This window comes from Rhincodon typus, chromosome 5 (assembly GCF_021869965.1).
Source record: "Rhincodon typus isolate 14 chromosome 5, sRhiTyp1.1, whole genome shotgun sequence".
NCBI classification, from domain to species: Eukaryota; Metazoa; Chordata; class Chondrichthyes; order Orectolobiformes; family Rhincodontidae; genus Rhincodon; species Rhincodon typus.
In genome coordinates this window covers 57,103,041-57,117,864 of record NC_063336.1, presented here as the reverse complement: position 1 = coordinate 57,117,864, position 14,824 = coordinate 57,103,041, and the positions used below count along the sequence as shown (strand labels likewise).

The 14,824-nt window shown below is 37.7% G+C and overlaps 1 protein-coding gene across 3 annotated transcripts in view; it reads left to right on the top strand.

Annotated features, from left to right (window-relative positions):
* The window catches only part of tbc1d32 (TBC1 domain family, member 32), a 244,798-nt gene that overhangs the window by 144,095 nt on the left and 85,879 nt on the right, over positions 1-14,824 (top strand). For all 3 annotated transcript variants that reach the window (XM_048596587.1, XM_048596588.1, XM_048596589.1), the window contains 2 exons: positions 7,131-7,224; positions 14,005-14,121. In XM_048596587.1, the coding sequence (XP_048452544.1) occupies positions 7,131-7,224; positions 14,005-14,121 (211 nt within the window). The remainder of the gene's footprint in view (positions 1-7,130; positions 7,225-14,004; positions 14,122-14,824) is intronic.

Genomic DNA, 14,824 nt, shown 5'->3' with positions numbered 1-14,824 from the left:
CTCACACACACACACACGTACACACTCTCTCACACACACACACACGTGCACACTCTCTCTCACACACACACGTGCACACTCTCTCTCACACACACACACGTGCACACACTCTCTCTCACACACACACACGTACACACACTCTCTCTCACACACACACACGTGCACACTCTCTCTCACACACACACACGTGCACACTCTCTCTCACACACAAGAATGTGTGCTCCTGTATACATTATAATGTTGTTGATCACATCATTTCATCCTTCAAGCCTGCTGTCATTTTATTAGATGATGATAACTGATCACCTCCATTTATTTACCTTTGATCAATATTCCTTGATATCTCTATTTAACATAAATCTATGGATCTCAGTGCTGAAAACTTCTGTCACTCATATCACATGAAAGAATAAAACAAGTGATGGGAAGGCCAATATTTGTTGCTCATCCCTAATTGACCTTGAAGGTGGTGATGAACTTCTTTCCTAAACTGCTGAAATCCAGCTGATATAGGTACATCAACAATACTGTTTCAGAGGGAAGTTCCAGGATTTTGACCCAGTCACGATGAAGTATTGACGAGATATCTCCTAATGAACAGTGTCCTGATCTCTGAACCAGAAGACCTAGACTCAAGCCCCACTTGCTCCAAATGTGTGTCATAACATGTCTGAACACGTTGATCAAAAGTCTGCAGTGATAATGGGCTGAGAACAATACTGCCTTGTGTTTGAAACTTATCACCTTCCTTCAGAGGTGTAATCTAGAGCCCAGGCCAAAGTTCTGAAGACATGGGTTAAGTGTGGCTATGGCAGATTGTGAAATTTGCATTCAATAAAAAAAATTCTGGAATTCAAAGGTAGCCTAATGGTAACTGTATGCAATCAGGCAGCTGAAATTGTACATTACACTAAACAGTGGAGCTCTAGTATGTACTTATTTACACATCTCTAGTGGATTGGATCATTGACCACAGCAGATGATGAGAATGTTGGGTTTGCAGTGCAGCAGGTTTGATAGTGGCTTGTCTGTTGTGATTTCAGTTCTAGCCTTGGGTGCTGTCTATTTAAAAGCAGCTGTTGGAATGAAGTCATTGCGAGGGACTCTTGTGACACACAGGTAGTGTCCCAGTCTCTGAGCCAGAAGGCCCAAGTTCAAGTCCAACCTGCTCCAGAGGTGTGTGATAATATCTCTTGACAGGTTGATGAGAAAATATCTACACAGAGGACCTTTTTGGCTTCGTGGCACATTGGTAGTATCTCTCCCCTCTGAGCCAGAGATTGCATCTGGTTCAGAGATGTGTTATTACATGTGTGAACAAGCTGATTAAATGTATCTACCCTGAGGACCCTGTACAATGATATCTTGGGCTGAGATGATTGACCTCTACAGCAACCTTCCTTTGTGCTACATATGTCTACCATCAATGGAGATTTTTCCTGTGATTTTAATTGACTTTGTGAGAAGTATGTCATCTATAGAATGACGACTAATATCCTACCCCTTGCATCTTACAGTGCATAAATATTAAGTTCTGTTGTATTTGAATTTGAAGCTACAAGTAAGAATTTCCTTGCATCTCTTAGTAGACACTGTCCTCTGCTCGAATTCACTTTTGAAATGAAATCGTCAAATCAACTCTTTCCTTGACATGCTAGTTGAGCAAACTGCAAGAGTTTTCCAACTACTTTTATTCCAACGTTCACTGGTCAGTATACACTTGGGGTTCCTGTAGTTCCACACACTGCAAGATCAGCCAAATTGGCAACCTTGTGAATAAGGCCCTAGCTAGCTGCTTGCCATGCAAGCATGAGGCTGAGATAAGGCATTTCAAAATTACCCTACACAATAATGGCTACCCTGATCAAATTGTTGCTTATTGCATATTATGTAAGTTCATGGAATGGACTAAAGCTATCACTTTTGGTCCAGGTAAGTACCCAGTCTATCTCCGATTACCCTGGAAGGGGAAGGTGTCTCAAATTTGAGCAACAACTGAAGCTTATTATTACATACTACTACTTTGCAGTAAACACACAAGTAACATTCTCCACTAACAAGATGCTGCCATCAAGGCAAAAGGACATTATGTATTTTTGTGGTAGGCAGAATGTTATATATGGATATCAGTGTTGATATGATGCTAAGTATATAGGTTGTGCATCCCAACAACTGGCTGACTTTACAACTGTCTGCATTGACTATTCTCAGCAAAAAGCATGTTAGCCATGCTCAAATAGCTTGCCCTGGCAAAACTTAGAATTTGGTGTCAGACATCAATTGCTAAATCATCTTGACTGTGCTAAGAATTGCAACAGAAATAAATTTAAGATTATTGGTCAGTGTGATCATTTGCACATGTTAGAATTGGCATTTGTTCACACATACAGCCTTGTTCTCTGTTGGCAAAAGAATTATAGAGTCATAGAGCTGTACAGCACAGAAATATACTGTTCGGTCCAATTCGTCCATGCTGACCAGATATCCTAAATTAATCCAGTCCCATTTGTCAGCATTTGGCCAATATCTCTCTAAACCCTTCCTATTCATATACCATCCAGATGCCTTTTAAATGTTGTAACTGTACCTGCCTCCACACCATCTCCGGTGGTTCATTCCATACATTATATTATAATAGTACATTGCACCTTTTCCACTGAAGGAATGGCTGTAGACGCAACCAATTTCTGCTGTATTCGACAGCAGTGTCCTGAATAATCAGTTAACTTACTTGATTTGAATGTAACCAGTCAATTGATTCAGTTAATAGTTCCTGAAGCATCTCTTCTCAGCACCTTCTCTTCTCGATGCCCTCTTCTCATACCGTATAAATTATTTTTATTTTCCTAAAGTTAGTTTTCTTGTGTTTCAATCCTGAGTGCAGGATGAAATCTTCAATTCTATGTTTGTTTTTAGCAATGTTTAAGTTCTGTGCCACTAAGCGATTATTGTACTTCATAAATATTCCAAAGAATATCCTGAACATGGTATTTTACTGAATGACTCACCTCTGCTCCTATGTCTTATAGTCTTAATAGATATCTCCCAAGCTCAGTCAAAGTGAATGTTAATAACTTTTTTTTGAGGAAATGACGGGTTGAGCAGTTTGCAAATGGAAGCTAGAGAGCAAAACATGCCATTTTGTGAGAACATGTTTGGTCATATATAGGTACTTTGGATGTTACTTCATTGTAATTTTCTTAGTAAGGAGTAGCTCTTGCATGTCCACTCAGATGGTGTGTGGAATGTGATAATGTAATGTTAATGGTACTGGGGCCTGTATTCAAAGTTGCTAAGAGTTCAACTTGCACCATTACAATTCTGTTATTGGCACTCCAGGAAGAAATCTGAATAACCAGCTAACAGAGCTATGTCACTTTTTTTAAGCAAAAGCAAATTTTATCTGTAAATTTCCATACTGTTTGCCATACTTCTCCAGAATTACTTGAATTTTCCTTAATATTCCAGTTATTCTTTCGGTAGCAATTAGAAGTAGTTAGTTTGGTGTTTGTTGATCGGCATAAATGTAGTGAGCTGAAGAATCTTTCTATGCTATAGGACTCTATATATGGTTCTTTCCATTACCTTTTGACTAAGCTTGTCCTCCAGTGTTGTTTAAAACCTGTCAACTGTAGATTCTTCAGCTTCTTGCCCTGGCTTTGGCCATGCATAGACTTTTCTTCTTCCCAGACCATTAGCGCAGTTTCTCTATAGCCTTAGGCTAATTTTCTAATCCTACCATGATAAAATTTGAATTCAGTAAAATCTGGAATTAAGAGTTAGACTAATGACATCCTATAACTATTGTCAGTTGCCATAAAGTCCATCTGATTCATTAATGTCCTTTAGGGAAGGAAATCTGGTTTATCTACATATGATTCCAAATTCACAGCCATATAGTTGGCTCTTAATTACTTTCTAAATTATCTAGCAAACAACTCAGTAATATCAAAATTGCTATGAAGTTGAAAGCAAGGAATGAAATCCAATTGAATGCCAGGCTTCAACCTAGGCATGGGAAATAGCAACAGCAATCCCAGCACTATTGAGCCTGCAAAATCCTCCTTACTGACATTGCAGCTTTAATAGAGCTGTCCCACAAATGAGTCAAACAACAGCCTGACATAATTGTACTCAGAGTCATATTTTGCATACGATAATCCCAAAATTTAGCATCGCGTCTCCTGTTATTGGAGGGCTCCCACTAAGGGCTAAGTTTTGATTTTCACAGGCTACTTCCTCATTCTCAATCCTCCATTTGGTGATGCAGTTATGTAATAACATTATCTTCTGTATTTAAGTTGATGAATAGGATATTTGGAAGCAGGATTAGAAGAATACATCAGTATTCTCAAGAATGATCAATGTGATTAAACTTAAAGCCACAAGATGAAAGGAAAGCATTAATTTCCAGATACTGCAGTATTTAAATTGGCTGAAGACAACGCACATTAGTTAACACCACAGCTGGATGGGAGCCTGAAATGTGAGGAAGATGCAGAGACGCCTCAGTATGATTTGGACAAATTGAGTGAGTGGGCAAGTGCATGCCGGATGAAGTATGATATGTTTAAATGTGAAGTTATCTGCTTTGGTAGCAAAAACAGAAAAGCAGATTATTACCTGAATAACAATAGATTAAGGGAAGGTGCAACAAGACCTGGATGTCCTCATGCACCATTCTCTGAAAGTAAGCATGCAGGTGAAAAAGGCAAATGATATGTTGTCCTTCATAATGAGAGGATTCAAGTACAGTAGTTGAGATGTCTTGCTGCAGTTGTACATGACCTTGGTGAACCCACAGCTGGGGTACTGTGTGCAATTTAGTCTCCTTATCAGAAGAGGGTTGTTCTGGCTATGGAGAGAGTGAAACAAAGGTTTATCAAGACTGAAGTTCTGAAGAAGGGTTACTGGACCCAAAATGTTAACTCCGCTTTCTCTCCACAGATGCTGCGAGACATGCTGAGTTTCTGCAGCAATTTCTGATTTTGTTTCGCATTTCTGGCATCTGTAGATTTTTTTTTTTAACCTGACTGGCTTATGAGGAGAGATGGAATTGATCAGGACTATGTTCACTAGTGTTTATAAGAATGAGGGAGGATCTCATAAAAACCAATAAAACTCTAACAGGACTAGACAGGGTAAACACAGTAAGGATGTTCTCAATGTTTGGGAAGTCCATATCAGGGATCAAAGTTTAAAGATGGGGAGTAGGCAATTTAGGACTGAGATGAGGAGAAATTTCTTAACCCAGGGAGTGCTGAACCTGTGGAATTCTTTGCCACAGAAAGCAGTTGAAGCCAAAATGTTAAATGTTTCCAAGAAGCTGTTAGATATAGTTTTTATGGCTAAAGCGATCAAAGTGTATGAGGAGAACGCAGGAACAGGGTACTGAATTGGAAGATGGAGCAGGTTTGCAGGGCTGAATGACCAACCCCTACAACTATATTCAGTGTTTCTGAATGTTTTAAAAATAACTGACACAAATTCCACGCACACAAAGCCATCACCTTGAACACACCTTCTGCAGGCTAGTGAGATCAAAGCTAATACATTTCCATTGCATATTCACAAAGCTGAAATATTTGAAGCAAGCAGTTACTACCTATTCTCCTGCATCTCAAATCTCAATGCCAGATTTAAATTTAACAAACAGTGTTTAGTACATAACTCCCACTGCAGTCTTCCCTTTAGAGTAGCCCCTGAACGTTTACTGCCTAAGCTTAAGGCTGTATATGTATTTTTGTTATTGTTGTCACATCCCAGAAAATAGTATTAAAATAAGCTGTTTTGTTATTATTTTACTGTTAAAAGTAGAATATCCATTAGAGAGCTATTGAATAGAAAATATTCAGCTCACGAGCAGACTGACATAGCCCACGCACAACTTCATTAATCATGGATTACACAGATAGGTCATGAATGTATTAACTTCTTGCCTTATCAAGCAGTATTGTCGAATTAATGCCAGTAAGTGCCACGTTGGGGAGATTATGAGTTACAAATTTCCATTCACTGGGAATTTGATTAAAACTGTCCACACTCATTTCAGTTAGAATTGGTAACAGTGTCAGGGAGAGATGTTACAGAATTTATTCAAACTGAGAAAGACGGTGTTATAAATTATCTAAAGTACTTTGTTTTTAAGTTTCCTTAATTGTTACTATTTAGGATTTTATTGATTTATAAGCATTGTTTAATTTCCACATGGTTAAATAAGCAATTCAAAGATTTTCGAAGATTTAATGTTACTTAAAACTCGACGTTGTAGAAATTTTGCTGATATGTTGTCACAGTCACTAACTGAAGTCTTTTTCCTAATAAGGCACCTTTTCAGCTTTTATAATGCAATCGTTATGATGAATTTTAAGCTTGAAAATTTGTAGGAAGAAAAATGGAATTTAGTATTGTTTAAAGATCCATGAGTGTATATTTTTCATTTGTTTCAGAAATACTACTGTGATCTTCAAACTATTAATGATCAATAATGACAATTTACAAGTATTTAAATTCACTATATTTTAATTAAATTACATCATCATAATAGAGACTGCATTGTAAAATATTAAATAATTTGAGCAATGTGAAATTTATGATGGATGTAATCTATAATCTTTCTGCAGTAGTGTTTTTCAATAAAAAATTCAGACAAACTGAGTCCCATTTTGTGACAACACTCATCAGTATGCTCAGGGTGTAGGATTTGCTGTAGTGTTTCCTTTGTATGCTACATGCTTCTATTAGCTGTCAACAGTACACAAAGGATGAGGAAATTACTGTCATAGAGAAATATTAGTAATCCTGCTGAAATTACAGTAGTTATTTTCCCTTGGGGCTTCAACATCTTATGCATAGACATCAGTACGATCTAAGAATGATGCCTGCATGGATAGTTATGTTAACATTTTCCATTCACAGAGATGGAAAATGGTATCTATCATCCTGTTTTTTTTTTTCAATTTGGTGGTGTTGCAATACAATGCACTAAAATTGCAGTGCACCCTGGAAAAAAAAATCCAAAACCCAACACACTGCAAAAAAAATCAATAAATATATAAGTTGTACTTCATAATACGTTGAAAAATTGATTTATACCTGTCTTTCAATTATATATTATTCTGTCTTTGCAGGGGAATGACCCATATCGTTGGCCACTATTTTCCTCTTACCCTTTGCCAAAGTGTTACCTCCAAGAACCATTGAAAAAACCTTCTGTCAAACAAGGTCAGATTCCACAAACCAATTCATTAGTTGCCAATGCCATTTATGCTTTGTAATGTTCCATGTGATGGCAACAGGTTCAGCGTTCAACTAAGGATTGTACATGACATTCTTTCATACTTAGTAATATAGTTTTCCTGTATTATTGAAGAATAGAATTAGGTTATATAGATTACTGTCGATGGAATAAATTGGCTAGAGCTGCCAAGCTTGGAATTCACTGTTGTGGCATATTTCAGTTATATAACAGTCTCCAGCAGTAGAACAATAACAAAAATCCTAAGGGTAGAGGTAGATTTGTTTCCACGCAAGTCTTCAGCTCACATGCATTGATACTAAAAGCCTTACCTAGCATGAAAATAACAGTGCTGCCAGGATGTTATATAGCGTCCCTATAATGTGGAAACAGGCCCTTAGACCCAACAAGTCCACACCTACCCTTAGAGCATCCCACCCAGACCCAGACCGATTCCCCATAACCCACCGAATCTACACATCCTGGAACACCGTGGGCAATTTAGCATAGCAAGTCCACCTAGCCTGCATACCTTTGGACTGTGGGAGGAAACCGGAGCACCTGAAGGAAACCCACACAGACACGGGGAGAATGTGCAAACTCCACACAGCCAGTCGCCCGAGGGTGGAATCGAACCCGGGTGCCTGGCGCTGTAAGGCAGCAGTGCTAACCACTGAGCCACCATGCAATAACTATTATTATTGTTATATCAGTACAATATGTTTACATGAAAATTATATCTTAAATCAGTCATTTCCATTTCCTTTTGGTTTTATTAGCCAAAGCCTTTTGATTTCCATTATTTATTTATATATCACCTTGTATTTCTCACTTGTTTTCTATTTGAATTGCAAGCATTCATTAGTCTATGCCTCAATTGTCTTTTCATTTCTTTGGGATTTAAAACATGCTAAAATACATTTCCCAACATGATTAACTGAGTGTTAAAGCCTAAACTGATCACAATATTGGACCTATCCTCTTGAGTTCTGATATCCATCTCAGGACAACATCTAGAAATCTAAAGCACATAGTGTTGATTATGTTAGGTATTGAGCATGAGGGAGGGATTGACATGTATTTGTACAATTGCATCTTGCTAATTCAAACAACTTTTTATTTTTCAAATGAGCAGAAACTCATTTGTGTTGGGTGAGAATAAGTGGATTTAAGACTTTTGCTTTGTTTTTACCTGTGAATATTTGGCTGTATCCAAGTACCCCGGCATTGTAGAGTGGGATCGTGTATAAAAATGTTAACTGCATTTGTCTGAAATTTTTCACTGCTGTTTTAGCCGGAAAGTTTATCAGAACTAGGCCAAACTTCAAAAGAATTGTAACACAAGTTTGTATTGTACCATTCAAAATTTAAAATTTAAGGGTTTTGACAGCAGATAAACTGGAACAATGGCATTGTCAGAAAATGGTATGGATTTAGAAATAAGTGGAATTTAAGATCTTTGGTTACACACTGATCTCAAGATCAAGTATAATGCCAAGTTTTCAAGCCATTGGTTCAGTCTCAGGCAGTTTTAGATTTTGGCGTTTTGGGACCATACTTACCAAAATATCCAGACTGAACCCCAATATGTCCAAATTCACATATAACAATGGACCGGATCTCTTCAATTAGAATACTTGCAAGTTAGAATTTTGGTTTTGCGACCATACTTAGCTAATATATGTAGTCAGTCATTTGTGAGGAATTTTCAGATGATCGGTTAAATTTATTAAGCAACAGTTTAGATATGATTTAGCAAATAAGATTTAAAAAAAGATGTGTGACAATTGAGCTTGGTACACGAGCAGAGAGACAGGAGGTTGATAGTGTGTCAATCTCAAGGTTGTAAGGCAACATCCTGCTGTCTGGATGAAATGTTGGTGAACTCTTTCCCTGGGTCTTTCTCCTCTTGTGGTCCATCTTCATCTGAAGATGACAGCTGCGTTGTGAATACTGCCACCAGACAAGGACTGTCTTCTGACTCTGAGCACTTATTGTTATATCCAACTTTGGGGGCTAGCCATCATCATTGTGTCAATTACATGTCTAATAATCGATGTCCCCTTTTGCCTATCCCACCATAAGGTCAGTTTTCATTTTTCTACAAATAAACCGTTCTGTTTTTCCTGAACAACTTGAGCACCAGACATCAGTGGCCTGCTAACCTTCAAAACTATTATCTATAACTTGCCTTTTGTCATTGTCTGAAAGAATACTTATGTTTAGGGAAGAGAAGTAACTGCTGTAGCAACCATTACATCAGGTCACAAGCTATGCACAAAATACCAGGAAAAAATCAGTTCTAAAGAGATCCAAATTTCCAAAAGCAGTTGTGAGGGAGTCCAGTGGCTAGGAGGCAAACTTTGTGGCAGGGGCTGAAAAGACTGTTTTTATAATATTTAATTTTGTGGAAATTTATTCTTGTCCACTGTTGAGTGTTTGACAAGCACTTGAGCAATGTTTTTCACTGTGGAGAGTTTGAGAAAGATATTCATAGAAACTAACATGTTTTAGTTAATTTTGCTAAGGCAAATCATGAAAATGGGAACAGATGACAAAGGAAGAGTGTAGAATCTTGTAGCACATTGAGGCCATTCAATCAATCTCCCATGAGAACCCTTTGCTAAAGTACATTTGATTCCTTTACAATTCTCCACATAACCTTATTTCATCAGCAGCACTTACCTGCTTTTCTTTTAAGTTATTCCAATAATTTCTGCCTCAGTTACTCCAACATAAAGTATTACATGCTGTCTCACTTCTGATTTTAAAAAATTCTCCTTACTTCTCCCCTCATACTCTTTTGTGTCATTGTGTCTCCCACAAGCGAAACATCTTTTCATGATCCATTCTATCAAAAAATTTCATAAGTTTAAAACCTGCAGCTATTTTGCTGTAGTGGATAGAGCTTTATAATTCTGACTTGTTACTCATAATCATCATAGTGAATCTAACTGCCATTAGTTAGATTTAAATTTAACAGTATAATCTCATTGAGTCATTGGATGGTATTTAATGCTCTCATCTGAGTTTAATGGGTTTGATGAAGGCTGGAACATTTAATCAAGTGGGAGGGTGGCCACCTTCCTGCTTTTGTTCTGATTGTATCTGTGGTGAGAAGGCCTATGCTCATCCTTCCTGCCACCATTAGCATTCACCCAATGGCAAGTGACAGACCTGTCATGGAGTAAGCCCAATAAGCCTGTTCCATCGTTGCTGCAGAACTTCCCTTCCCCAACACCTCCAGCCCATGAGCCCCCTCTTTCCATCACTCATTTCTGGCCTGTGTTCCCTCACTGATCTTGGGCCTGGAGGATTGCATTACCAGCAACAACCACCACTACCCTAGCTATGCTGCTGAGCAGAGAGAGCTACTAGTTTCTGGTAGGTCAGCAACACTCGACAGGTAGAAATTCTGACCCACCCTCCTGAGAGGTCTTTGATCCTAAGAAAGGATCCTGAAGCCCTAAGAAAGGCCTGTCACATTCTAGTTAAGTGCCAATTAACTTATCGAAGGAGGCAAAGTGAGGTGACACATTAGCTCAGTGGTTAGCACTGCCTCACTGTACCAGGGACCTGGGTTCGATTCCAGTTTCCAATGACTGTCTGCAGATTTTGCACATTTTCCCTGTATTTGCATGGGTTCTGGGTGCTCTGGTTTCCTCCCACAGTCCAAGGATGTGCAGGCTAGGTGGATTGGCCATTCTAAATTGCCATAGTATCCGGGGGGTGGATTAACCATGGTAATATGTGGGGTTACAGGGAAAAGGTGTGGGCCTGGGGCTAGGTGGAATGCTCTTCAGAGGGACTATGTGGACTCAATGGGCCGAAAGACCTCTTTCCACACTGTAGGGATTCTGTGATTTAATAAAATGGGTTTACGCTAGCTCTTCAGTCAGTGTGCAAAACCTTTATTGCCAAAGTTACGTTCTACCCGTGATCATTATGACACAGTAGGAGATCATTCAGTCCAAGTTCATGTTTTCTGTTGAGCTATCCAATCTTTCTCATTGCCCTGCTATATCTCTGGAGCCCTACAAGTTTATTTTCCTCCAATACATCTAATTTCCTTCTGAAATTATTCATTGTCACTGCTTCTGTCACCTCCATATAAAGGACTTCCAGGTGTTTACTATTCACTGTGTTTATTAAAAAAAATCTCCTACCCAAAACCTTAAATCTGTGTCCCTCTGATCCTTGTTCCAGCAGCTTATATGGGAATAGTTAACCTAAACTAAACCTGTCATAACCTTGTGCACCCATCAAGTCCCTTCTCAGTCACATTCATTCCAAGGAGATCCACACCACTTTTTCCAACCCAATCTCATAGTTTAAATCCCTCAACCTAGAACCATTCAAGGAAATCACTTCTATATCCTGTCCAGAGCCTTATTTCCTACCTAAAGTTGCCGATCGTATTTGGGTGAAATATTCTCGTTGTGCCTTAATCAGAGCTGTATAGAGATTTACCAGAGCTTTCCTCCTTCTATGCTCAATTCCAGCCTTTATGAATTCCAAGATTACATAGGGGTTGTTAATGACTATTGCATTACTACTTTAAACCCCACACAAAAAAGTCCAAGTTTATGCTCTTAATTCCCCTCATGACATGTTCGTTGGTTAGTTTATGTTTTCATTGTGAGGGCTCCAGAAGGCCAGAATTTCTCTCAAATTGGGATTTTAAAAATCCACTAAGTTACATAGGCAGAATAAAGACCGTATGATGATACGTCATTGCTGATTGAAGTAAAAGTAGTTCGGCATCATAACTTGCATTGCATCGAGTGACGAGAAATAAAGAATAATACATGAATGACAAAAAATGGCTGTGAATGGTTGTATTTTGAACTGATGGAAGGTTTTTCATTGAATTCCGAGGAATCAGTGTTAAGATTCCTGCTCTTCCTGTTATATATATAATGACCTAGACCTTAGTGTACAGGTTACAATTTCAAGATTTGTGGACAAAACAAAATATTAGAGAAGTGCAATGCATAAGGAGGATAATGTAGAACTTTAAAAGGACATGACAAGTTGGTGCAAAGTGATTCATTTTGATGCAAAGAATGAAAAGAGGCAAAAGAACATAAAGGGTACAACTCTAAAAAGGATGTATGAGCAGAGGGACCTTATTGTGCATGTGCACATGTCATTGGTGGTAATATAGGTTAAGAGATCATTTAATATAAACCATACGTCCTGTCAGATGTTTTGTTAGAACAGGCATAGGGTACCTCCCCTATGCCTGCTAAACCTGTATTTTTTGGGCTTAAATGGAGTATTGCTTCCAGTTCTGTGCACCAGTCTTCAGGAAGAATGTGAAAGCATTAGACAGTGTGTAGAAAAGAATCATGAGAACACTGCCTGGGGATGAACAAAAAGATTTATGAAGCTGAGACTGTTCCAGCTTGAGAAAAGAAGGTTGTCGAAGCTTTAATAGAGATACTCAAAATAATGAGGTATCTAGATAGAGTAGATGGGGAATAACTGTTCCCATGCATGAGAGGGCATAAATTTAAGACAATTGACGAATGGTAAACACTGACAGAAGCTCAAGAATTCTTTTTCATATTTCACTCTGCCTCTTTCAGGAAATATCTCACTTTCCCAGCATAAGCTAAATCCAAGATGGAAACATATTTGAAGTATCATATTACATACTTGAGAATACATTTTAATAGTTTTATATAGCAGGATAATACAGGACATACAAATTAGGTTTACCTGGAAGATACCAGAATTGGGGACTTGGTAAAAACATCCACATTGATAATTGCTGAACTTAATGGTGTTCTCCTTTAGTGCACAGTGTGCCTGTTGCATATAAATTGGTTTCTGAGCAGAACTGTTTAAGCCAAATGTAAAATCACCGAAAATAGAAGACATTTATGACATTTATGTAATGCATCATTTGTTCCTGTTCTTTATGTAGCTTTTACTCTGGAAACCTTTAAATGTTTATCCCTAAACTAGTTTGCTGGTTTAATCTTGTTTAAGAAGTCATTGCTCCTACATTTAATGTAAGAAATTGTATTTCCATCATTAATAACTAATTTTGTATTGAAAGTATCTTTGTAACTGATTTGGAAAGAATAAAGAAGCATAAAAGAAAGATCATTCTGCTCAAAATGTCCCAATGAGCTGCTCTGTTTTAAATGGCACAAATCAGTATTAACATCCAAAATTCAATTATGTCAACCTACCTACCAGGATATTTTATTTAGTTCACTAGCCTGTTAAACTGATCATATTTGTGTTAAAGTTGGATATCAACTTTCATACAGTGGTAGTATTCCTATCTCTGAGTCAGTTGTGGGTTCAAGTTCTACTCCATAGATTTGAGCATGTATTCAAGACTTAACTGTATGGCAGCCATGCTATGCTGTCAGAGATGAAAGGTTAAGCAGAGATGCTATTTTCTCCCTCATGTATACATAATAGATCCCATGGATCAATTTACACAAGAGTGAAGGAGTTCTTCCAGGTATTCTGTGGTCAATATTGATCACTTATCTGATATCGCCAACAAAAAAGTGACATCATCATCACATTTTTACTTGTGGGATCTTGCTGTGCACACATTAGAAGCTGCACTTCAAATGTAATGCATTTTGTGAAATCTGGAGTGTGTAAAGTACTTTATAAGTGCAAGTTTTTTAATTCCTTTCTCTAACTTTACACTATAAATAACTCTAACCTAAACAAATAGCTTTTTACGTATTAGAAATTTTTGTGTGATGCTAATAATAGCTGATCTTTTTATTTAGATCATGAACTTAGCAAGTTGCTGAAAAATTCAGAGAATCAAATAGGCTGGCTGGAAAACTGTAAAAAGCAGTTCTGTAAAATCATGAAATCCAAACCTGATGCTATCAAAGGAAGCAGTAAGTCAACAGTTTTGTAAAACTACAAACATTTGTAATTTTGTCTAGCAACTGGCCTTATTATTTAAACACAAAATAAATGTCAGCCGTCAGTCATTTAATGGAAATTTTGCAATATCATCTTCATGTTTAAGTTCTTTTTTCTTTTACAGCAATCCTTTGGTCAGTTGCTTTGTGTTTAAAAAGTAGTCACTTTGGTTTATAAATTTATTGGTTTGGCAGTGTTTTCCCTTTTAAATTAAAACTCTGTTCAGATTTTTCAGTTTTGTTTCAATCACATTCAAATACATTTGGTTTAAAAGGTACCAGTGGCCTTCCTCCATTTCATACTTACAGATAAACCAAACTGAATTCAAGACTTGAGCATCACTTAAAAATCCTATACTAACAAATCCTCAGGAATAAATAATATAATCATATTTTAAAACCTTCATCATACTGGATTTGTGCAGCACTGACAACTGTCATGAGGAAGTTCATGAATGTCAGGTGATTCCACTGGATTAGAATGTATCCTTTTTTCAAAACTACAAAGCAAAACAATTATTACAGCAGAAAGACTTTAGTGAGCAGAGATAGCAGGAACTGCAGATGCTGGAGAATCTGAGATAACAAGGTGTAGAGCTGGATGAACACAGCAGGCCAAGCAGCATCAGAGGAGCAGGAAAGCTGACATTTCGGGCCTAGACCCTTCTTCAGAAGA